We start from the raw sequence: 24367 nt of genomic DNA on the forward strand, positions 1-24367 counted from the left end.
ATTCCTTTAAGCCACCTGCTGCTCAGCAAAATTAATCATCATCAACAATAAATAAAGCTCTCTCTGACACAGTAACCCTTGTTGGTGGGTAGGCACCAGAAATTGCTTGGGAGCCTGGATATAGCCCACAGGACATGGGGTAGCCACTCCTGCTTCAAGGCCATTGTTGAAACCTTCACCTCTGTTCCTGTCTGCATGGAATCCCAGCTGGAAGCTTCTCAGTAGCTTGAGTCCTGGGTATGGGCAGGGCCAGTGAGTCTCTTTGTGGGAGGTCTGGCAAGCCACCCATTCACTAAGTGGTGTCATTATGAACTGCTGGAAGGGATGGATCATAGGAAATAAAACAACCAAACAAAAGGCTTGCTTCTACGATATTATCAGCATGTATTAGGTTTCTCAGCAAGCAAGGTTTCGGCTGGTCTGCAAAACATTTTAATGTCTGGGCACAAGCCATGTACTGGCACAAGCAATGAAAAGCTCAGCTGAGTCAGTTAACCATCCTAACTGCCTAGCAAAAGCCACCACTAGACTTTTAGGAATTATAAGGGAGTGGCTTTCTCTGGTCCAAGAAATTATCAGGGCTCTAATAATACAGTACTGCTTCTGTCGTAGCCACTCTCGCAGTGCTTATCTATTGGGGTGTAGAATTTTTTCTTCTATCAAGAGCCCTTGACACACAGAATAAATCAACTATTGCTACCATCACCCCCTGCACACAAAGGGGAAAATGCATCTGTCCTGTCTCAAAAGGGCTTTAAAATTTGGCAGTTTGTGCTGACGGAAAGCCAGCCTATTTGCACTTTCACCTCTGAAGGCACAGATCAGTTTTCAAACGTGCCAGTCCTCAGGCAGAAGAGCTCTGAAGATGCTCCGGTGGCTGAGAGCCACCCCCATCTGCTTCTTCAAAGGTAAAAGTGGATCTGGTCCCCTATCAGTCAGCCACTTTCAAAGCTGTCTTCAAGATTGTGGACTGAATCCAGCCAACAGGATAGTGTCAGTTTCTGCAGCATAGGGCCATGCAGCCCCTGGTCCCATCATTCAATAGTGGGGGTGTTTGGGGCTGAAAGGTTTTCCATCAAAAGGTGGTAATTTAAAGCTGCATGGTATAGCTTTATCAACTGCCTTTATGATGCCATTTCTGTTTTGAGACACAGACTTCTGCAACTGCATTCTTGTTTAATGCTGCGTTTTCTTCTAGGTACTCGCCACTGGGCATTGCCTGCCTCATCTGTGGAAAAATCATTGCAATCAAGGACCTGGAAGTAGTTGCTAGGCAACTTGGAATGTACATGGTAACTGTGATCATAGGCCTTATCATCCATGGAGGGATCTTCTTGCCTTTGCTGTACTTCGTGGTAACAAGGAAAAATCCCTTCTCATTCTTTGTGGGCATCTTTCAGGCATGGATTACTGCGCTAGGCACTGCTTCAAGGTATTTGATATGAAATGCAGAGTTAGCAACACATTCAGGGTCATTATAAATACTTTGCTAACAAGACTTACTCAGCTGAATGTGTGAACACTTATTGTGTGGATTAGCAATACCTGTGAGCTGATCAATTAACCTAAAAATGAAGAAAAGGTGTAAACTGGATTTCACGTGCCCACAAACTCAAACCTGGTTCATAGCATTAACTGCTATGGTGAGTTCTGGCACCTCTTTTTCTAGAAAAATAGCACTGGTCATTTTACTATATAACATCTACCGGTAAATGCCTTGTTAGTCCATTCACAACTTGGATGGACAATTCGTATGATGAGGGATTCATCTCATATAAGATTACAAAGGTGAATGGAGATCATTCATGACAGAAATCCTTCCATAAGCCCAGCACCCCAGGCCTAGATCACCTGCCCTAAATCCAGTCCTAGACTTGTCTTTAGCACCAATAACTGCTGGGGCTTTTCTAGTTTTCCTCTTCAGAAGTCTGAGATCTCTCTCCAATCAAGCAAGGCTTTCCACTTTGACTTTTAGTCATGATCTTCTCTGTTTTTCCAACAGAACCTTCTCAGGTTTCAGACATATGCCCCCACCCCCCACTATAGCTAACAGGAAGCTGTCATCTCCCTCTCTTCCCAAGGCACTTCTGCCAACTGACCTTTTCTTCGCTGAGTTCTTTAGTCCCTATGACAACCAGGAGTAGTTATGTTATTAGAAATCATATCAGAGTTTTTAAAAATATTGTACAATAGCATGCATTGGGGGAGGGATTTTCTTCTGAACATGGGGGAGTGAGGTTTAATTCTTTCCTTCCCAGCTGCATTCCCAACAAAAAATTGTCCTGCAACTAAAGATTGTCATTCCCAACAAAAATCGTCCTGCAACTTAAAAACTAAATACCTTATTGGAGCCAAAGTGAGATTTTACTTTGTGGCTCATTGCCATATGCGAGGGGTATGGTTTTTGTTGGAATTGTAACTAAGGAGGTAAGGGTTGCTGTGCTTCAGATGAAATCTTCCATCATGCCTGCTATCAATTTTGGGTTGTTTAAATAAATTATCTGCCTTGGTTTCTAATGGCACATGTTGTCACATCTGGTTTTACCCTCATTCAACAACTGTCAAAATATATACATCTACAGGGGCATGCACAAGCTTTGATCAAAACACTGTGCATAAGCAGTTTTACAACCATAGAATTTACATGCTTACATCAGTTCCAGGATGGAAGAGGCAGACGTTGAACGGTGGACAGACAGAGACCTGATGAATGTGTGTGTAAGATGCCTGGTTGTTCCCCCAGAGTGTCAATAGAGCTATCTGAATCATAGAATCATAGAGTTGGAAGAGACCACAAGGGCCATCGAGTCCCTGCCGAGCAGGAAACGTCCCAGGAAGTCTGAATTTTGCCTATAACCTTTCATTTTGCTTTCTCCTTCAGTGCTGGTACACTGCCTGTTACCTTTCGCTGCCTTGAAGAAAACTTGGGCATTGATAAGCGTGTGACAAGATTTGTCTTGCCTGTCGGGGCCACTATTAACATGGATGGGACTGCCCTATATGAAGCTGTGGCAGCTATCTTCATAGCACAGATGAATGGAATTGCGCTGGATGGTGGACAGATAGTCACTGTCAGGTGGGTTTCTTGCCCTACACTGGAGATGGTGAAAACATGAATATTACAGACCTTGCCTATTGCAAAGCAGTTTAAAGTTGTGAGCCTGCATTGTAATAAACAGTGAAAAGCCTTGGCTGCTTTTGCCAGTTCCCAAGTAGAGCATCACGTATTGCAGCCTACATGGGAATTACACAGTTTTCTACATGAAGTAATTTCTGTGTAGGGATTTGTAAGACATGAAAGCAGACCTTGATTTCTGTCTATAACCTGGTTTCAGAGGCAGTGTTAATGTGTTGTGTAGAGATTTTCATTGTACTTGATTATAAATAATGGAAAATAAATATACTCAAGTTAGCATGAGTTAAATGAATCACATATTGCTTTAATCAAAAATCATTATGGAAAACAAATGATTTTTTTTTGCAAAATCAAAAGACTGGTGTGTTAATAAAACTAAACTCAGTCAAAATCTTCTAAATTACAATATTAGAGGCTGCACTGAAATAACAGGGAATGTGTTCCTACAGAAGTTGGAGTGATCAAGCAGTTCCCATATTTGTAAGAGAAACACTAACTAAAAGAAGGCCCAGCTAAACAAGTGGATGTGTTTAATTTCACAGTCTGACAGCTACGCTTGCGAGTGTTGGAGCTGCGAGTATACCCAGTGCAGGATTGGTGACCATGCTTCTCATCCTCACCGCAGTGGGCCTTCCCACACAGGACATCAGCTTGCTTGTTGCTGTAGATTGGCTTTTGTAAGTAACATTAAAGAAACTTGTCACCTTTCTCCAGTGATGTTGTGGCTTAACTACCCACTCAGGGGTCAACTCCTTCATGATCAATAATGCTTGCTGCTAGAAGCACTCCTGCATGTGCAGCAGCTGACCAATGTTTATGCAACAAAGCATTTAAAGGAAATGCACACAGATTGTTTCTGATACCCAACTGTAGCGAAATTGGAACGGAGCAGAAATCGGCAAGCATTGTTTGCAGACAGTAGGAGGATGTTAACTTAAAGCATGTGGTTGTTTGCTGTTTCAAGGAAATGTCATTGAAGTAAAAACATTTCACTTGATGGAGAAGTCCTGCCTCCTGAATGGACAAAGCCATAATTCAGCTGCAGAGGCAAGGTGTTAGCGAGGGGGTAGGGCTAAGGGCTTACCATTGTGTTTCTGATCATTCTCATGTGGTAAAAAATCCCTGTCCCCTGAAGTAAGCCCTGTGGCAAATTGTGCTGCTGACATTTGCTTCTTTAGAAAAGGTCAGATTGAGCAAGACAATATCATGGCAGCGCAAAGGAAAAGGAGCTCAAACCTTCCATAGTGGAATTAATGCCATAGAGGAATTGATGGGAGTATCTGGGCTTTTCACAGATGTCCTAGGCATCTCCTGAGAAATTATTGAGAGATTTCACACTGATTCACACAATCTTCCCTAGGCCTTCTTTCAAATTAGTTTCACTTTACTGTGCGTTTGTGTGTGTTAAGAGTGCACTGTACAAAATACTCAATAAAATACTGTTAGAAATAATTGCAGCTTTATAGTATGGTCATGTAATATACAGACCTTCCTCTCTTCTTTTTCTTGTAAAGGCTATTTCACCCTAAAAAGAATTCTTCTGAGACAGGTCTTCTGTGCACCGGTTTTAAACCTGAAGTGGCCCATAATTAGATCAGGGGTGCCCATACTTTTTTCAAGGAGGACCGACCAAAGTTGTTGAGCTTTTTTGTGAAATGAAGTTGACCTTTTTTTACAATTTTACCCCAAAGTTCTTAAGCTTTTTTTGCGATTGAAGTTTACCCAAAAGTTGCTGAGCTTTTTCTTGGGTTTTACCCCAGGGCATTTACTGCCATGGGGGCTGGATTAAATTGACTGGCAGGCCGGATTAGGCCGCCGAAACAGAAAAAAGAGAGAGAAAATAGTAAGAACATGTCCCCAGTAAGAGTATTGCTCTTATGATTGTTATATCTAGATTGCAGGTAGTCTGGATTCCAGTAGATCTTCCCATTGGTGCTGGTGGGGCAGCTTGAAATACTTTCCCAAAGGACTATTGTATCTAGCAATTATATCAGTGCACCTTGTCAGTCTGTTACTGTTACTGAATAAAGCAGAAACATATTTTATTGTTGAGAAGCACCCAAGCAAACTTCTTACAAGTCCTGAGGTATAAAATATGTCTGGGGTTTTTTAAGTACTTTTGGTATGAGCTAAATAGACTGACATGAATGAAATCTGGGAAGAAGGGAAAAAACATGAAAAAAAAACATACAAGGGTAGTCATTCTTCATTATGAAAACTGAAATATTAAGAAACCAGGTCATTCACTTAAAATTTATCAGGAGTAAACCTTTTCCAATTTATTATACTGTGGCAATCTTGATTCAAAATTGCTGTAATACTGGGTTGCAAACTCCATCTTTAAAATTGTATAAAATATGCTGGATTTTATTTTATTTCTTTTGCTCTGTTTAGTGTAGGGAAGATATATACAGACTTCACAAGGAAATCTTTTTTTAAGTGTTCTGATCTCCTGCTGTTCCTCCACTCCAAAGTGAACAAAAATGGCATTTTAAAGAACAGTGTTATTTGTCCACAGCTGGAATTAATCCAGAGTCATTAGTGGTAGCCAAGAACTGCAAGTTTCCAAAGGGGAAATTGACAAGCTTAGCAAATGTCACGGAAAGGTCTCCAGCACAGAGATGCTATGCCCAAAGAAATGGAGAATTAGAAAGGGCCTTCTTGTGTAAATGGTTCATGTTCAGCTTCTAAAATGCTTGCTGAAATGTAGAGCTACCACTGCAAATTTAGCGTGAACACCTGATTTTTCTTCCCTTTTAGCGTTCTGTGAAACCAAGCCAAAAAAACCATGATTTATGTCTGAAAAACGCCTGGGGGAATCACATTTTAATTTTTAGTACTTAGGCCTGGTGCTAAATAATAAATTGAGAAACAATGAGGGCCTATGTAAATGAAATGGACATACTGACATACCATGAAGGTTGTCTGAAATTACTTTCTATGGTAGCTTTCTCCACATAGGAAGGTTTCAGTATGCAGTGCAGCACCTCACAGAAGGGGGATGTTTCTCCATCTCACTGCAAACTTACAAAATGATTGTTGTGGATTGAAGAAAACCACCTGATTGGCACAATGACTGGCTGCCATGATACACAGATACAGTCGTCATGGGAAGCAGTTGAATTAAAAGTTCTCTGACCCCTATTAAAACTGGGCTGGTAGTAAGTGAACTGCCACACCTACAGATGCCAGGCCTGTTTGGGGCAAGTGTTTCACAATGTATACTTCATATCCACACACCATGATAAGGATTGGGTGCTGCAAGTGGATTGTTTCATGCAATCTAACTAAAATTTATAACTGACCTGCTGCTGAACACTATTTTGGCACCTGTTTATAGAAGGTTCGGCATTGGTCATCTACCTGTTTTTTTTCAGTAGGACAAAATCTACAGTCATGTCACTATTTGATTACATAGATGAACCTTTAAAAGAAAAAGAGTTGCCACATTTTTTTCTCTTCATGATTGGATTTCTCTGTACAAAATGAGCATGTGCAGCTTCTCAAAAATCCCAAGAGACTGTGGGAACTACCCAGTTTTTCCTTTGCAGCATCAGGGTGATGCAAATTACGAGATCTCTTGACTATAATTCTTTTTCAAATGTTCAAAAGAACATAAAGCTAGTAAAGGTTAAAGGAACCACTTTAGGTGTAAGATATGACACTCAGGTCTACTTTAACATCCTGCTGGTGCTTTGCTATTGCAGAGATCGAATGAGAACCTCTGTCAATGTTGTGGGAGATTCCTTTGGAGCTGGCATTGTCTATCACCTCTCCAAGGCAGAGTTGGAAAACATTGATGCCCATCACAAAGGACACGAAGATATTGAAATGACCAAGACACAGTCCATTTATGATGACATGAAAAACCACAGGGAAAACAACTCAAACCAGTGTGTTTATACAGCCCACAACTCTGTCATAATAGATGAGTGCAAGGTACCTTTCACATTTATGGATATTGAGACTTGCATCTAGTCAATCATACCTCATCTTCCTTTGTTTTTTAACCTGCATGTATTTTTTTAAAAAAATGTATCACTAATAATGGAACAATGCTGCATGCTATGTTGATCAGTTTAAAGACGTGGGTACATATATTGTTTGCTTTCTTTGAGTATTTAAATTGCTAATGCATGCCATGTTTACAAATAACATTGTGTTCTACAGGGTGTTTTGGAAGGCAGTGCAATGCAATGGGGGAATATTGTCCAGTTAAGCATTCTTATAGCTTCCCATTACAAGAAAAGTTGTAAATCCAGTTAATAAGGCCTATAGATAAATAGGAGAATTGATGTTGTGGCAATGAGAACGGTTAAAACTGCCTAAAAACAAAAAAACAAAAAAAATCTCCACCATTTTCTCCTCCAGATCAGAGCAATTCTGTTGCCTTTGTGTGTTTGGAGAATCCGTGATGGACCAGCTATCACATTTAAAGCCCTGTTGAGTAGCTATAGCCTGAGCAGGAGGCTTTTCCTCTCTGTTGGCATCTTCTGTTTCTTTCCTTCCCCTCTCATGGACCGCAGGTGGGGAAGGGGGTCAACAACACCAATTCCAGGGGTTACATAGTTTGGGGGCCTTTGGGGGAGTGTGTCAGGGGAATGGGGGGACTTGGAATCCTGTAGGTCCATGACCTCCCCCAACATGCCTCCTGAACTCCATGATTCAGACCACACCACCAGTGGAACACCACTGACAGGCCATACCAGAGGATCTCCAGCATCGTAAGTGTCATTCTGCTGGAGGCCTTCTCTTTCCACTGGTGGAATGGCACTCCCTCCACTTCTTCTCATCCCTCAGCCAACCAAATGTGATTTTGACCTTTTAAATGATATTTAAAAGTGACAGCTCAGAGCGCAAGATGGTTAACTGTTTGGAAACAGAAGTTCAGTCAAATCCAGAGATTTTTCTTGTGCAGAAGCAACACAAAAGTCATTTGTTTCAGTGGGTTATGTTCCAGGAGCCTGCCATTTTCCTGTGTAGAAAAAGGCAGAAATTGGAAGCACACTTCCTTGCTTCTTTTGAAATCAACGGCAGATACTTCCAAGTGAACGTAATTAAGATCAGGCTGTAAGGAACCTGGAGGAGAAAATATGAAGCTGTTTCTATTTATATACAGTTGGGGGAAGCAAAGATAAGCACAAGAAAGAAGCACATTCTCATGCTTCCCCTGACACCCAAATAAATGCAAAGCCTTTTGTGGATCGATGCTTTCCATGACACACTGTAGAGACACATGCACTGTACCTCATCCTCAGCAACTGAGAGCTCTTGTGCTCCCCATAATATTTATGCTTTATTTTCATTTTCATTGTGGGCCATTCCAATGCCATTTTTGTGATGTCTGTCTATTGCTGTTTGTAAATTACTTGGTTTAATAAGAGATTATAACAAGAATCGTCCTGACCAAGAGTTACATGAACTTGAGGAAACTCCATGGCTGACTGAGAAACTAATTTGGATGCTTTGCATCTTGCTTCCAAACTCATCCTTGTGGACGCATCACTGTTGTTCAGCATGATGTCTGAATGCAGCCATTGACGAGACTGGGCCTGGCTGGAGAATTGAACTGAACAAACGTTTTTCTTTAGTTGGATCTACAGTTTTCCCTAATGTGCTGTCATTAAAGGATTTCCATAGCCATTTCAGATTTTGATTGTTTCAGCTGGATAGTCATCAAGCTCACTTACTTGCTACTGATATTTCTAAGTCCCAGTAGGGAGAACAGGGGAGAGAAACCATTGATGGCTGCGTACAACATCAGGTTTCTAAAATCACACAAGTAATTTAAAAATAACAAAGCTTTGCCTGTAACTAAAAACAATCTGACAGAAAGGCTTTATAAATATGCCAGTTCTAAAGAAAGGCACCATTGCTCTGACATTATGCCTAGGACCTGAGTTTATTTCTCTGAAGTAGGCATCTACTGTTTTAAACATTTCTCAGATCACATAGTTATGTATAATAATAAAGTGTAGAAGAATCCCATAGTTAAAAAATTGAGCCCCTTTGAGATAAGCACATAGTTCAGTCATGCTCATTTAAATACTGCATATTGAAAATCTGGACAGAAAAGTTGTTGAGCCTTTTAAAAATTATTATTTTAAGTTTTGACCAAACTTTTTGAGTCTTTTTGCAACAAACATCGCCGAAAACAACAATGTCAACAGGGGTTGCCATATTTCCGGATTTCCCCAGACATTTCAGCGATTCCTGCCCAGACTCAGTTTCCAACTGCTGATTGCCAGCTATGTACAGGAAATTCCAGATGTGTGGCAACCCTATTAAATTTATCTGGATTATTCTTGATATGTTTAAAAAATTACAAGCAGCGCAGAAAAGTATGTGAATGAAACTGTAGAAAATGCCCTGCAAGAGAAAAGTTTGCTGCAACTCTGGTCAGTGGTTGTTGTTGTTGTTTCTTTGTCTCAAGTATTAATATAATGACATGTCATTTCTACTTAATATTCTAAACAGCTTCCTAGTTTGATTGCTTTGCACAGCTAATATATGCTTTATTAGCAAGCTATGTCGATTGTTGTTGCATGGGCTGTTTTTCTGTATTATTATTTTTTTAAATCACAATTCACATTACTTCCTTTGCAAACTAACCTATAATTTCAATTCCAAATATGTGGTGTATTCTGTTCTTTATAATGCATGTGTTTCCCTTTTAATTATCTAAGAAAGAGGCTGGCTTTGTTTCAAACATGGGTACATTGTCATGATTTCATGTCCCAATGCTCCCATGCGTCCAGTTTGTCCATCATGTGGAATATCAGTCCTGTCTTTAAGTTTTCATGCGAAGCTGAGGACAGTAACATTAAAGGTAAGCTAGGAAATAATGGGGTTCTGTTTAGAATTAGATGAAAGACTCCCTTACTATGTAAAGGTCCAGTTCATTTCTGCCCAGTCAAACAAGCACATTGGCCATTTTGGCTTATCTAGCCATGCATAGCACATCTCCACTGGGGGAAAAAGATGGCGCTTGGCTGGCTGTGGGGTTATTGTTTTTTTCCTTTAGAAAAAATATTGACTGCTGAGATGTTGCTTACAAGCCAGTATTTCCCATGGAATGATTTATCATTCTTGGTCTTCCACAATTGTTATCAAGTTAACATTGAAGTGTGAACCTTTAGCTGAGACTCTAATATGGCTGTTTGTGGTTTTGTATGTAAAATGCAGCCTTGTTAAGTATGGTTTGACTCAGTTGTAACTGCACCTTCAACATTACACGATCGGACACAGTAGTGAACAGTGATGTTTCCCAGCAGGTCCTTGTGGAGGATCAATTCTGCCGTTTACTATTTAGCTTTCTGTAACATATGTGCATATGTATGTGTGTATGATTCACATATGTATGTGTATCTCTGTGCACATCAGGCCTATAGACCTGATTTCTCAACATTCTGCTTTGCGGACAGAGCACTATTGTAATTTTGAGTTCTTCCTGCAGATTGAGAAACATTGAAAGGGCAGAACTGATTCAGTACAAAATAAAAACACGTATGTATATTTTCACACATAGATTTAATGTAAATCTTGTAAATATTCAGTTTTGCTGTTTAATTCTTGTCATTTCTCACAAAAGTGCCTTGATCTTTAAGTTAGGTGTTGATGACAATTATTTACAGGTCACCCTGGCAACAAACGGCAAATCTGCAGACTTCAATGCTGTTGAAGAAGAACCTTGGAAACATGAGAAATAAGGAAGGAACAATCCAGGCCCACCTCTAATAAGCCCCAGAAGTTGTCTTGTGGTAAAAGCTGGTATCAAGATTCAAGAAGATTTTTCACTGTCTTCATTTAGTATAAAAACTATTCGCTTATTTAATGCTCTTAACGGAAACTTAGAAACAGTCTCATAAAGTCATTGCTCCTTTAGCATCTTTGCCAAATAATTCATAACCATCTCTCTCAATTGTGTCACCATTTGAATGGATGTGGCTGAAGGACACCCTGTCAGTTCAAGAGATGTATTTTTGCTGGGCTTCCTCTGTTCAACTCAAGACGTAGAGAATGTAGATGCTGCAAAAGAGGAAAGATCAGAAAGCCCCAATGGCTGGTGAGACTCTGGCTAATAAGCATTAAGTATAATGTAAAGGGTGCAGTCTTTTGCAATGCCTCTTCTCCTGCTGTAGATGTCAACCAGCACCTTGGTGCATATCAAATACAGTTAGCACTGTGGACTGTAATATATGATCACTGTAAATGTTTTATATGTGCTTTATTAATACATGGCATATGATATTCTCAGTTCCCTATTATTCATGCCATCTTCACATCGATGGTCATATCCCAGTTCTTTTAACCATCCAGAGCCCCATGCATGCCAGATCCCAGGGGATATCATCATTTTCGTCACCCAAAACTTGAAGGTATAGGAAAAATGATTTGCAGTTTATAGTGGTGGGTGGGTGTGAATGCCTGTGTGCATGGTCCCCAAAAATGAATTAACCCCTGGGCAGCATGTATACATGGCTTGACCATGATTTTTTCTCCAGTTGAGTTCAATGGACTGTATTCCCAGTATATAACTTTAGGTGTGAAATATGTAGTTTTCAGAGCTAATAAACCATCCCAGATTGTATGCTATTCATACTAGCAACTAGCACAATTCTGATTATCCATACAAGGAGAAACATAGACTGCAATATGTGACTGTCTCAATCCAGCAACGTCAAAGTACCATATAGATGCATATCACTGGTATTTCAGCAGGAAAATCTGCAGCAAGTAATATCTTGTCACCTTTTTGCTGAGACCTGGGATGGAACAAGGTGCTATTCTTTAGGGATAAAATGTCTGCAAATGAATCACATCTTTTGCATTCATTTTGCTAAAAACAAACTTAGCAAGTTTAATATTGTTTAACAGCTGGAAGCTATTTATACACTGGCGAAAATGTTTTATATGTTCGGTCCTTGTGAACAGAGAACTGAAACGTAAGATATGGTAATAATCTTGTCAGTTATATCTTGGTTTGTACAAATGGGTTTGGGTAAAGAATGTCCATTCAGAATTGTAACAGAATTATATTTAGTAATTGTTGTGATGCCCAAAATGCAATAATTCCTTGACAACCCATCATAAAAGGACACACTGCCACAGCAAATATCTGTAAGTTGGAGCAGGAAAGATTTAATATCTCATTGACAGATCATAGAATTTCAGAGTTGGAAGGGTCAATGAGGGTCATTTAGTCCAACCATCTACAATGCAGGAATCTTTGCCCAACATGGTGCTAGAGCCAAAAATATTGAGATAAAGTGTCTCATGCTCTACTAACTGAGCCACTCTGAACATGTTTGCCTTCCTGCAGACTTATACAGAGTATTATCCTTCACCAAACAGGCATGAAGGATTCCCCATAGGTTTCAACAGAATCATGTTTTTCCCTTTTGCTCTGTTCATACATGAACGTAACTTCGCAGGCTGGGTCATAGGAGGACTGGCTTTGTCTCCCGTTAAACCAGCCTGCGCACCCATTCTTCTTGATCACCTTCAATTCTGGAGGTCATATAATTTAACTAAGTGGCCAGAGATGGGGTGGGGTAGGCTGTGTGGGAGAGCTGTGCTCATATCTTTCAATTCCCAACTAATTTGACACACTGAAGGGAGAGAGGAGAAACAGCTCTGCTGATTCCTTGACATAAAGGCAGTGTGCTCTTGTAGGGAAGGAATCTACCCATGGATTTTTATATTCTGATATTATACTTTTCATGGAATACATACATTTTGTAGAATTGAAGGCCCTACCCCATCTTTTGTGCACATGCTCATGTTAACATCAATGAGGTACCATGGGGATTGCTTAAATACGTATTTCTATTCTTCCCCACATCACTTTATACTTGGTGGCTGTTCAGTGCACAATTAGAATGAGCAAACAAGGTACTGAGCTAGCAATGTGATTTCCAGACCCCTGTCTAGGGTAATGGTTTGAGCAACACTAATAACAAAATACCCCATTGCTTTTATTTTATTTTATAAACTAGGAAGACGTTCTCAAATTGAAATGGGGATAAATTCCGCATGTGTGCAGAGTTAAGATTTTTTGAATGGATATCAACAGAAAGAACACCTTTTACAAAACTGGTGGGGGGGAGGGAGGGATTTTTGTATGTTTTATAACTCAGGGAATTTCAATCTTACGATACTCCTTTCCCAACAATATAAAACAGGGAGAGGGAAGCAACTATTATATTGGAGGCCTGCATATTTTATCTTCTAGATAAATGCTATTACATAATTCTGTTGTTCTAACTGGTCATCTGACTGTCCACAAGTATTTCTATTTAATTATGAAGTCTAAATATCCTTAGCTGCCATTTCATAGTTTGCTTAGCCAATATGAATCTAGGTTGCTAAACCGGGGAAGGGGGGAAATGAACCCTGTAAGTGGTCACAATACTAACGCACATTCCTTTTTTTAATAGACACTTCTTTCAACTTGCAAAGGTTCTATATTTTCAACATGAATTTGCACACTATGCTTTTTCCTACTAGCCTGAGGCATGCCATCTTTCAATACTATGTTCCATTCCTCTCTTATTAGGATGCAGCTTCTACCAAGGGGCATGTAAAATCAACTGTAATCATCTCTGCTACCTAATCTCCCATCTCCAACTGTCCCTTCTGCCCAGACTTGTGATAGTAATCTAGACAGAATCAGTGACAGGAAACAATTAAAAGTATCATTTGTAGGACCAACACTTCAAGCTCTTTCCAGCATGAGTGTGTGTAGTAAGAGCATGTGTGTGTTTTAGTGCTTTCCCTGCTTAGGCTCAAAACCTTTACCTTTTTGTTTCAGTCATTCTTGGGCAGGTGAATGCTTAAGTAAGTAGCAGGTGAGAAACAATTTCCACTTCATTTGCTTCTCTTGACTAATTTTGCACCAGCACTTTGGATGAAATAATTTCTTTGCTCAGGTCTCGCTTGCTAGTCTGCATAATTAAGAGGACCTTGCTTTTACCTCTTTGTAGATTCTTTATAAAAGGGATCTAAGATTTCAGAATGCTGATAATCTGCCTCACATTGTCGTCAAGGGAAATGAAGGATGTTGAGCACTTTGCATTAGACCTTCTCTAGCATCCCATTCACTTGAAAAAAGATGACCAGGTTGTAATTTTGTTTTGCTCTTGGGTGGCTTGGCTTTGTTGTTTGGCTAGTACCATTTAAGGACTTCAAAAAATAATTAATGGCATAAGGTGACATCCAACATGAGTCATACTCAGAGCAGACCCATTGAAATTGAGTACATTGATTTGCATGGGTCTGCTTAGACTATAACTAATGGGTGGGTACACTTAGGCTCTCTTGCACCCTTGGCAAGGAGACACATCCCCCTCTTATCTTGCACCCTTGCAAGAGGATCCTGCACATGTTGCCTGGTCTCCCTGACCAGGGAAGAAGCAGCCTGGGGAGTGTGTGGACAGGCAGGTGGGCTCCTACTTAACCTGACCAACCCCTAGATACACCCCTGGGTGGGTATCTTCCTTAGATTTCAAGGACAGCAGGCTGAGGTTTGGTCTTTGCTGGTGGCAATTCCGTTGATGTTCTGCTTTCAGTGGATTTCCATAGGACATCATCAGTTATTCATACTTGTATAAGTAAATCTATTGAGTGTGGGGAAGGATCCAAACTCTTGTGCCCTATTCCTATTTACTTTAACCATCCTCTACACAAGAAACTGGAGTTTCTCCTTTTCTTCTCATAGCTCCTTGGCTCTCCTCCCCTCTCATTTGTATCTCCTCTAATCTTTTCTTCTACCAAATGTCTCACCTGTACTTCTCTAGAGTTTCTCAAAACGAAAAAACAAAACAAAAAAGCCCCTCTCTCTTCCTGCCCAGACATGACCATGGGCCTGGAGCTCCTTCTATCTTTCTCTTGCTCATCATTGTGATACCTGTTATCTCGCAGCTACTAATATTTTTTCAAGCAGCCACTCTACTCCATCTCTAATGCTCTTCTTTTCTCTACATGGAGAGAGAACTTTATGATGCCTGAACATCAGTGGGCTGGGCAGAGGTTCATTGAGATACATGGGATAGGTAAGGAAGAAGAGGGAGCTGGTCCTCCATATGTAATGGAGGTATGAAGCAATGAAACAGAATGATGACAGTCCTCCAGTGTTACTGGTCAACATTTGTCACAATTAAGCGTATTGTTTTCCATTTATTGTCCACACAACTTCAGTGGGGTAGCATTTTATGTCACTATTTGGGTTAAAATGGCTTGAGTTCGGCATAATGCATGCTATTACCAGTATTACATTCATTCTGATTATGTGACTAAGCCAAGTTCTTAGGCAGACCAAGCTTTGTGTTACTGCAAGTTTGCCTACTATGCACTGAATGGCATCACACACTTGCTTGGATGTTTGGTTATAACACAAGTCAACCTACCTACATTTCAGCTGACTGAAAGCAGCCTCTAAGCCACCCAACACTCTCTCAGTTGTCTTGGAACAGCCTTAACCACGGATAAAGAGAATTCATTATCCAACCCAGTCTTTGTTGGGTTTATTACGGTATTTCTTAAAAGGCAAAAAGCAAATATGTGCACATAGGACCTCTACATATTCAGGGATCCCCATTCCATTAACTGGAGGGATCTGATTTATTCCTTCAAATCTGATCTATTGCTGGAACAAGAAGACTATTTGAAATTAAGTTCCTTTTCAGTCAGTGGCACCCCCCCCCCCAACTATTGTCTTTAAAACCAGGGTTTCTGCACATTTATTCAAGACATGGACACAATTTAATACTGTGAGTCTTTCACATTAACAGTATTTTGTACATAACACATAATGCTTCACAGGGATTTTTTTCATTGATTTTCTACAGCTTTGAAAGCTTATTTGCAAATCTTGATTACCAGTTGATATTTTTCAGTCAGTGCTGTAGATTCCAACATTCCATTTTTTAACTTCTTCCAAGCTTCTTCTTCAAGCTTCCTTTTGAATACTGCAACAACAAAAATCCCCTTCTTTCCTGTCCTTCCTAGTGTGAACTGTAATTTATGGAATGCATGAGGAAAATATGTATTTCTACTTCTAAATACATCTTCAATTCTAATGTAGGCATTTATTCATACCTTTTGTCCAGCAGCCACAAACTACAGTGTAGACTGAATTAACAAATTTAGTATTTGTAATTTGCAGACATACTGATATTTTCTTATACTGTTTACAGACATACCAATATTTTGTTATACAACCTTATAAGACAGAGAGAGAAAGCTACAATATTTACAGGGAATCCATATTAAAGGGGAAATGGAAAATTTTCTTATAACATATATAGATTAGTAAAAATTATCTGTGTTATATTAAATTAACGTAACCCTGTAAACTTTATTTATAACCTCTAAGCAAAGCACAAATAGGAAATAAAGGTGTCTTTAAATGCTGCAGTTCATTATGGAACACTATGTTGTTATAATAATCTTAAGATTGATCAGATGAACAAATGATTGATCTGTTATTTTTGATACTTACAGTGTAATCCTATGCATGTTTACTCGGACAAAAGACCCACTGTGTTAAACAGTGCTTACTCCCTAGTAAGTGTGTTTAGAATCACAGCCTTAACTTGGTGTCTTTACCAGGAGAATTAGGAAGGGTCTCCATCCTGCAATATACAAAGCGTCTGATCCAGAATAATTTATTCACCAGTATATTTTGTCCCCTAACCCTTCTCCTTACTGCATTTTCCTGTTGTTCCCAATGTTTCCAATGGAATCGATTACAAAGTCTGTGTACTTTAGGATTGCAGCTTCTGAAGAAGGTCCTGATCCAGCTGCAGTCATGGGCCATCAGGCATAAGAACTGGTGTCCCGTAATTGGCATCAAGTGATGCATCCAGCTAGTTCAAAGTGGCTTGGGTGAGAATCATAACGTGGAAGGAGATGAGCATCTGTATTTATTTATGTGCACAGACGTTGTTTGCTGGATTGGCCAGAAGCCTTCAGAGACCAGGCCTGCAGTTCCTCCACAGTCTTTTCTAGACTGGCTAAAGTAACAGGCTTTGCCAGTTCACTTCAAAGCCAGATCACAAGTTTTGCTGCTCGACAAATACTGTACAAGAAAGGAGGCGGCAGCAAAACCAATAAGGGGTCATAGTTATTTAATGAATAACAGCCCAAACTTAGCCATGTGTACTCAGAAGCGAGTCCTGTTGAATTCAAGGGGGGTTATTCCCGGGTATGTGGGTTCTTATGCAGGGGGAAGGGAACAGAAGACAGGCAAATGGCCACATTCAATGGCCTGCTGAGCTCTTGCTGGTGCAGTCAGAAGTGAGGTTGGAATGGATCTTTTGTTTTTCCTTGTCTTCTTCCTGACCAAGAATTTATTTTAGGCTAGGACACAAAGGTTTCCACAGGGAGAGTATCAACAAAGTTGGATCTTCCTCTGGAGGGCAGAGCTTTGCCCTTATAGTGTGAAATTGAATCGGTTTTATGGCCATGGAACACCTCAGTGATCATAGGGTTGCAGGGTCTGTCACGTAAAATGATATTTATACAAGTTCAGACAACGTAAGGAACTGCAGAACTGTGTTTCATGTCTTTGCCTTTGTACAAAAGGACCAAACAACATTCTTATGGGACCATGTCAATCGACTTGCACATATAGAAATACCTCCTGATTTTTAAGACATTCATAAGAAAGCAAGCGGTATATTTTTCACCAGGATGAATGAGATCTGTTTTTCTTTTATTTCCTTAGCAGTTAATTATAAAGTATCTCTAGTCCTATGGCCTTGCTATTACCCAAGCACATTGAATGAGCAAATAAGAGTTATTAAAACCTGAGGAACAGCTTAAATACAATGTAGATGTTGTCTCTTGGTACACCAACTGCACAGCACACACAGCAGAGGATATGTACTGAAACCATCAACGATCCATGAAACAGGTATATTTAACTAGAGAAACCTGTTGTACATGCCTTGCGTTTGGGTGAGCAAACTGTACAGTAGATCTAGAATGTTGTCAATGTAAACTTATTTTGTAATCCTCTTCTATTTTAAAAGCAGAGTTTTCAAATACTCTCGTAATTAGAGCCAAATGTGTTCTAGTGGTAAGATAAAAGTACTAATAATAGCTGTCAAAGCATGACACTCTTAAGAATACCAGTCTTGGTGCGTTGTGTTCTGCATGAAGAACAGTGCCTCTCCGCACTTTGTGTAGATAATGTAGCTTATCTTTGTGTAATTTCAGTGAAATTGTGTATACAGTATTAATAGTTGCCATTTGGCTTTTAATTTAACATCAGTTATGCTGGAGTAGAAACTTTATAATATGTTCCGAAAAGAATTTGGGTTGGGTTGGCTGTTTGTCAGTATTTCCATCCCCAGGTATTTATCAGAATAATCTCCATAGGCAGATAACTGGTTTTATATGTTGATAATATAAACATGTTGGTGCATGTCAAAGTCTGAATAATTGTTGGAAGCTTTTATTGCAGCCGACTCATTGTACATATGTTAGTCTTTGTTTTTATATATCTAACCAGCAGCATGCGAGTGTGTGTGTATGTTTGTAAATCCCTGGCACTTAGTGAATGTGACTGGCCGTCTCATTTTGCTGCACTGTGAATGCAATATCACTGCTACATTAAAGAATTAATGTAGGCATATTATTCTGAGTTTATAATATTAATATATTTTCGTCTGTATACCTGATATGTTGGAAATGTAGAGACATGATTATTAGTAAGTCGCTGCATCAGTTAGCTCATTGGTCAGAAGTAAAAACAAACCTTGCTGTACTCTTTACTTTGGATGCCACGCTTATCGTTTGCAATTGCAATGTCTGTTTCTGCTTTGCAACATGGACTCCTGCTGTCATCCAACAACATTTCAAGATTCCTCTGATGTTCATTTGCTTTCACTTGTTCACTGACAACAGTATCCACTGAAGAATCTGCATAACCTGAGCCTGTCATTTTGCTTTAAATCAAGGCACAGACATGCCTGTTAACTATAGACACTGGACTGTTTCCAGCTAAGTTTACTCAGAATAGAGACACTGAAATTAATGGACCCAAATTGGCCAAATCCATTAATTTCAATGGATCTACTCTGGGTTTATCTAATGCTGGATGCAAGCCTATCATTATCATTCTTAAGATTTGTGTTATACCAGCTAGCCAGAAGCACAGAGGCAAATACTGCTTCCATTTTTCAAAAGTAAGCATATGAAAAATTATAACAAATCCCATTCATGTCAGTTTTGGAAACAGACAAACAACTGTGTTTTTGAGGTGTGCTTTACCTGTTGTGTTTATGTGCAGTTGTATCTCGGAATTTCCATGCACCAGTAATCATACTTTTTATATATTAAGAATTTGAATGTCTCTGATAATAAAGAAGCTCTCTGAAAAAGAGCTACTAGTGGAAAGGCTGGCAGGATTCACTGTTGCTTTCACTCAATAAATGTAGCACCTTTACTGTGTCATATTCCATGGGATAAAATATCCCATACGGAAGCTAGTTGTCATCTGCCTTAAAAGTACTCTATAACTTTTCCATTTTTCGATTCCGGCTTACCTATTGTGAATTGCCTTTAGCAATTGCTGAAGTGGCAAATCACTCTGAGCCTGATGACCGCAAGTGTGTGAGACAACAGAAGGGGAAAGCCACAAAATCTCAAGATCTGTGCATGTGTTCTTTTTCATATGCAACTATGGGCGAAATCCTATACACATTCATGTGGGGGTAAGTTACATTAAACTCAATGGAACTTACTTCCAAGTAGATATGTATAGCACTGTGCTGTTTAGGGAAATTATTGTGCTCAGGGCCTTTGAGATCATGGCCATTGTGTATATGATCAATTTGCAGTTCTTCCCTTGAAATGTGATGTGATCCATTTAGAATACATCCAAAAGAAACCATAAGCCTGGTCTTTGACATTGATTGGAAGTGTTCATCTGGGAATCGAAATGATGTACTTGTACAGTTCCTGTACCACATTTTGTGTAAAGACTAATGAATGCAGATGCGAAAACTTTCTATTAACTCTGGTTACTTTCTTGTATATTGTAATGGGAATGCCTCATTTACTGAGTTTTTTTTTTTTTTTGGGTAGTTTATAGTTCTAATTCTCCTAATCTTTATCTATACCTCCTTTAGTAACTACAGTATTTGCTTTTAATACTTTCTTACTGTGTGAACTGATTTCTGTAACTTATGTATAAAACAAAACTGGACATTCTTTATATACTGGAAATAATCAGCGAAGACAATATTTCACTAAGTGTTGTACTTTTTATGTACATATCATCAATAAATGTGGATTCATAATTTTAACGGTTAGAGCCAGTGTAATTATTACTTTTCAACTCTGAAAAGAATATGTGATATGTTTGTGCAAAGTATTTTATTTCCCAACACTATTTCTACTTAGTATATGTAAATCTCTATTTTAAATTACTTATACCTGGGGAGTTTTTCGAGTATGACTCAGCTAAGGAAGTCTGTCCTTTTCTGGCAAAGAGGTCTGAAACCATACGTCTGACACAACCAAGCTTGCCATGTTACTTAAATTTTGTGGTTTCGATATGCCATAGTTGATCAGACAATAAATAATCTAAATTCAAAGGTTTCCAGTTGTCCCAGTTCAACGTGCTTTCTGGGACAACGCTGTCCATGCACCACAGACTGTTACATCAAAGCAGGTGAACCAATGGCAGCTGAAGGACATTGCACTTGGGTAGCAGACTTGTCTCTTAAGCAGCTAATTATGTCCAACACAGAAGCGGAAAACCAATTTATAAACTCCTAAGCAGTGATGCTTCGGTCAGGGAGTTGGTGAACAAAAAAGGGCTGGAAAACTACTTTTATTATTTTATTCATGTTGGGATATTGGGTGTTTTTCTTTAAAGGATATATCATCTGGCTTCAACTTAGAAAACAATGGAGATCATTTTCTGTAGAAGAAAACTGCCAAGCTTCAGTAAGTGTTTATAACTTTTGGAGACCACCAGTGTCCCTGATACAAATTGGGGGGGGGGGCAATGAAATAAATAAGCCACAGCTGTTTGAACATGCTGGCTAGAAGAAAATCCTCTGCCAGTGACTCAAGGACATCTAAAAGACGTCTGCTGACACCACTGTGCCTTGGAAAGGGAGTGAATGAATGACATTCTAATTGTTCCCACATGACACTAAAACAGTAAAAATGGTTCTCTCCACATGGAAAGAATCCACAGGAGTGGGGGCTTTTAAAAGGTGGGTTCAAAAAGAGGGTATGCTGCTAGGAATCCATAGCATTTCTGACTGTAAAGAAAACTAGGATTTTGCAGTGGCAATGGTGAATAAAATAAGAAACAATTCGTAGTGTTATTATCTGACAAGGTACAAACATGTTTAAACAGCCAGAGCAGGGTGGAGGGCTGATGTTCATCTACACAGTGTAGTGTGATCCAGATTAACAATGTGGTACAGATGTCAATGCTTACCCCGAGCTGTAGCATTGATGCATGGAACACTCCTTCCACAAACAGGCCTACATTTCTGCATTGGTATGATAATGTGCATGGTGTTAATTAGGAAGTAATTAGGAGTTTTTAGTTTTTTTAAAAAAATATGTCTCTTAAGAAAATTGGACATAAGAAGAACAAGGAACTGTGGTGATATATTTGCAACTATTTACTGTTATTCAGCTTCATAATATTTGTGTTTGATTTTCTCAGAGATTTTTATGTTAGTTTCTTCTTAGTCCTACAGGTGAGTTGTATTTCTCATAGCATTTGTCATGTGTAACCAACAGGCCATTTATAGCTTTCTACTGGAAAGGAAGCAATCATTTGCTATTCATCTCTGTGGCATATGGAGACTGCTGTGGTTATTTTTATGTGCCCGGTGCAATCAAATGAAGTGTCTGAAGGAAAGGTTAAAACCTCTCTCCAACATCATGTTGCAAATATGATTCAGGTAATATGAGACAAATGGACTGTGTACATGCTAGTTTCCTAAGAAGGAACATATTCTCAGCAGAGTGCAACCACCACCATAGTGCTGCTATGCACAAAAGCAACGTATTGCTCACGCACGGCCTGCTAGGATGAGAAATGTGTATGCAAAGGAATGCTGTACATGTGTGGTTCTTGGACCTCTGAATGGTTCTTGGAGCTACCAGTAGCAGACAGTGTGTTGCAGCAATGGCACTCACCTGACCTCTGATCAGCCACATTGCTGCTGCTTTCAGGAAAGGAGAGTTAAGTGTGGGGTAAATGTACAAGCAGAGCCAATCTGGCACCTCTGCTAGTGTGTCTGCACTGCACCAGCCTCCCCTTCTTCCTAGTAAGCAGCTGTGATACAACTTATGCGTGCCATCACCCCACCCAACCATCTAACTAGGAGTTACATGTGCTGTTTCTGACATTAGGTTGGCAGCCATGCATGAAACTCCAAAATGGAAAGAGTTATTTGAAGTAGACACAACACCCAGACATATAGGGTTTCGATTCAGACCCCCAATTCACTGGAAACATACAAAGGATCCCATAGAAAATCTACTGTTGTACATCCATTATATCTAAATGTGGTGTAGTCAAATGGAGCTGAATTAATACTTTTAACAAATATTCCAACCATGCAAAAATAGAGAAAGAAGAAATATGAACCATGCAATAGATATGCAACTTTGAAATGCAAAAACAACATCACAGATTATTTAGATTATAGAGAATAAAAATTTATTTGCTATAAAATCAATTTTATTCTTACTCGCCTTTCCACCCTATTAAAAATTGTTACTGGACATTCCTGGAATTTTTGGACAAATTTGTCTTTCTGTATTCAATTACTTCAGCACACAATTCCAAATATCAAGAAGTGAGCGAGATTCAAAAAGATGACAAATCCTTCAGGGCTATGTGACAAATAAGAATTCTGTTCTGAAGTCTCCCATTGCAATTAATATTGACGTTCTAGGCCTCAAGGTTATGCTCAGTACCTTAATGCCTTAAAGGTACTGGCTAGAGATCCTGGTGACTCCATTACGATATAATGAGGGGAAAGCTGCACAAGTTAGGGGAAATAAGTTGAAGTTGGTATTCTGCCTTATCAAACAGTAGACCACAATTGGGAGACGGGTGATGTTGGTGGTCGCCCATCTGAACCGGGCAAAATTAAGCAATCTTGAGCAGAGGAAACACGACATTTTTATCTTGTACCTGACCATTAAAAATAGAGAAAGAAGAAAATGTATGCTTAATTATGCTTCAAAGACATCAGTAGCTCATTGCATTTGTGAGTTCTAGTCCCAGTTCCGTGCATTGTTTTTTTGCTTCTTCACCTCTGATGAAATTGGATTGGCACAGCTCTCTTACACGCCACTCTTCAAGGCCACTTCTTGTTGGTTCTGCGTTTCATCAATTGCCTGGAATTCATCTGTTTGGTTTTCTGGCTTCTCATCATGCACCAAATGAACCATTTCCCGAGATCTACTGGCTTCTCCATTCAATCCACCCTTGTTTTTCTCATTTATGCCTCCTTTGCCATTGTTGATAATAAGTTTTTGCTTCTGCCCACATCTAATGGAAAGGGGAAAACATGGGATGTCAAAGCACACAATCACATACAAAAGTGAAGTAAAACTCACCAATTCTATCTGGGTTAATCAAAGATTTAAAACATAAGAAAAGTCCAACATCCTGTCCTCACTTTGGCCAACAAGATGCCCATGGGAAACCTGCAAGTATGCATGTAGTATTTAATCTCGTGATATTCGAAGAAAAACTATGTTTTCAGTTAGGATGCCATTTTGATTTATAGCTTCCAGACTGAACCATTTTAAAGGAAATGTTATCTGCATTTGATCATGGTTGGTCTGTGCTTGTCTGCTTCTTTCAAGACAAAGGAAGAAAACAGCAGCTATGAAAGGTCAGAGACTATCATTAATTAGTAAACGTTTATGTCCACACTTAGATCCATGCATCAACTTACAAACTAGCAGGAAATACTTCTGAAAAGTACCTTCTGTGTGGTAGATAAGATAAAAACAACAACAATGAAGTAATGTGACTCTGATAGGACTGGAATGCAGATTGCGGCCAAGGTAGTGATTCTCAGTCCACAGTCAGTGGAGAGCTGTCCGCTCATGACTCAAAATGGGTTAGCAGTATAGGATCATCTACAGTTATAGGCAGGTGGGTGCTTTGCTGCATGGCAAAGAAGCCCACAAAAGTTACAAGCCTGCAGTTTTTACTATCGTGCTGAG

At 39.5% G+C, this 24367-nt stretch overlaps 2 protein-coding genes across 10 annotated transcripts in view; one reads left to right on the plus strand and one right to left on the minus strand.

Moving 5' to 3' along the window:
• The window catches only part of SLC1A2 (solute carrier family 1 member 2), an 89852-nt gene extending 76336 nt beyond the window's left edge, over positions 1 to 13516 (plus strand). For 3 of the 4 annotated variants that reach the window (XM_083750822.1, XM_083750821.1, XM_083750820.1), the window contains 5 exons: positions 1199 to 1432; positions 2882 to 3076; positions 3679 to 3813; positions 6844 to 7075; positions 10771 to 13516. In XM_083750822.1, coding sequence (XP_083606948.1) covers positions 1199 to 1432; positions 2882 to 3076; positions 3679 to 3813; positions 6844 to 7075; positions 10771 to 10845 — 871 coding nt within the window. In that variant the 3' untranslated portion in view covers positions 10846 to 13516. Of the gene's footprint in view, positions 1 to 1198; positions 1433 to 2881; positions 3077 to 3678; positions 3814 to 6843; positions 7076 to 10592; positions 10643 to 10770 lie in introns of all 4 variants that reach the window. The other variant, XM_083750823.1, reaches the window with a different exon arrangement.
• A 9299-nt stretch (positions 13517 to 22815) lies between these two features.
• The window catches only part of CD44 (CD44 molecule (IN blood group)), a 77724-nt gene continuing 76172 nt past the window's right edge, over positions 22816 to 24367 (minus strand). For all 6 annotated transcript variants that reach the window (XM_083749664.1, XM_083749643.1, XM_083749659.1 and 3 more), the window contains one exon: positions 22816 to 23754. In XM_083749664.1, the coding sequence (XP_083605790.1) occupies positions 23753 to 23754 (2 nt within the window). In that variant the 3' untranslated portion in view covers positions 22816 to 23752. The remainder of the gene's footprint in view (positions 23755 to 24367) is intronic.

This window comes from Podarcis gaigeae, assembly GCF_964106915.1.
Source record: "Podarcis gaigeae genome assembly, chromosome: 1".
Lineage (NCBI taxonomy): Eukaryota > Metazoa > Chordata > Lepidosauria > Squamata > Lacertidae > Podarcis > Podarcis gaigeae.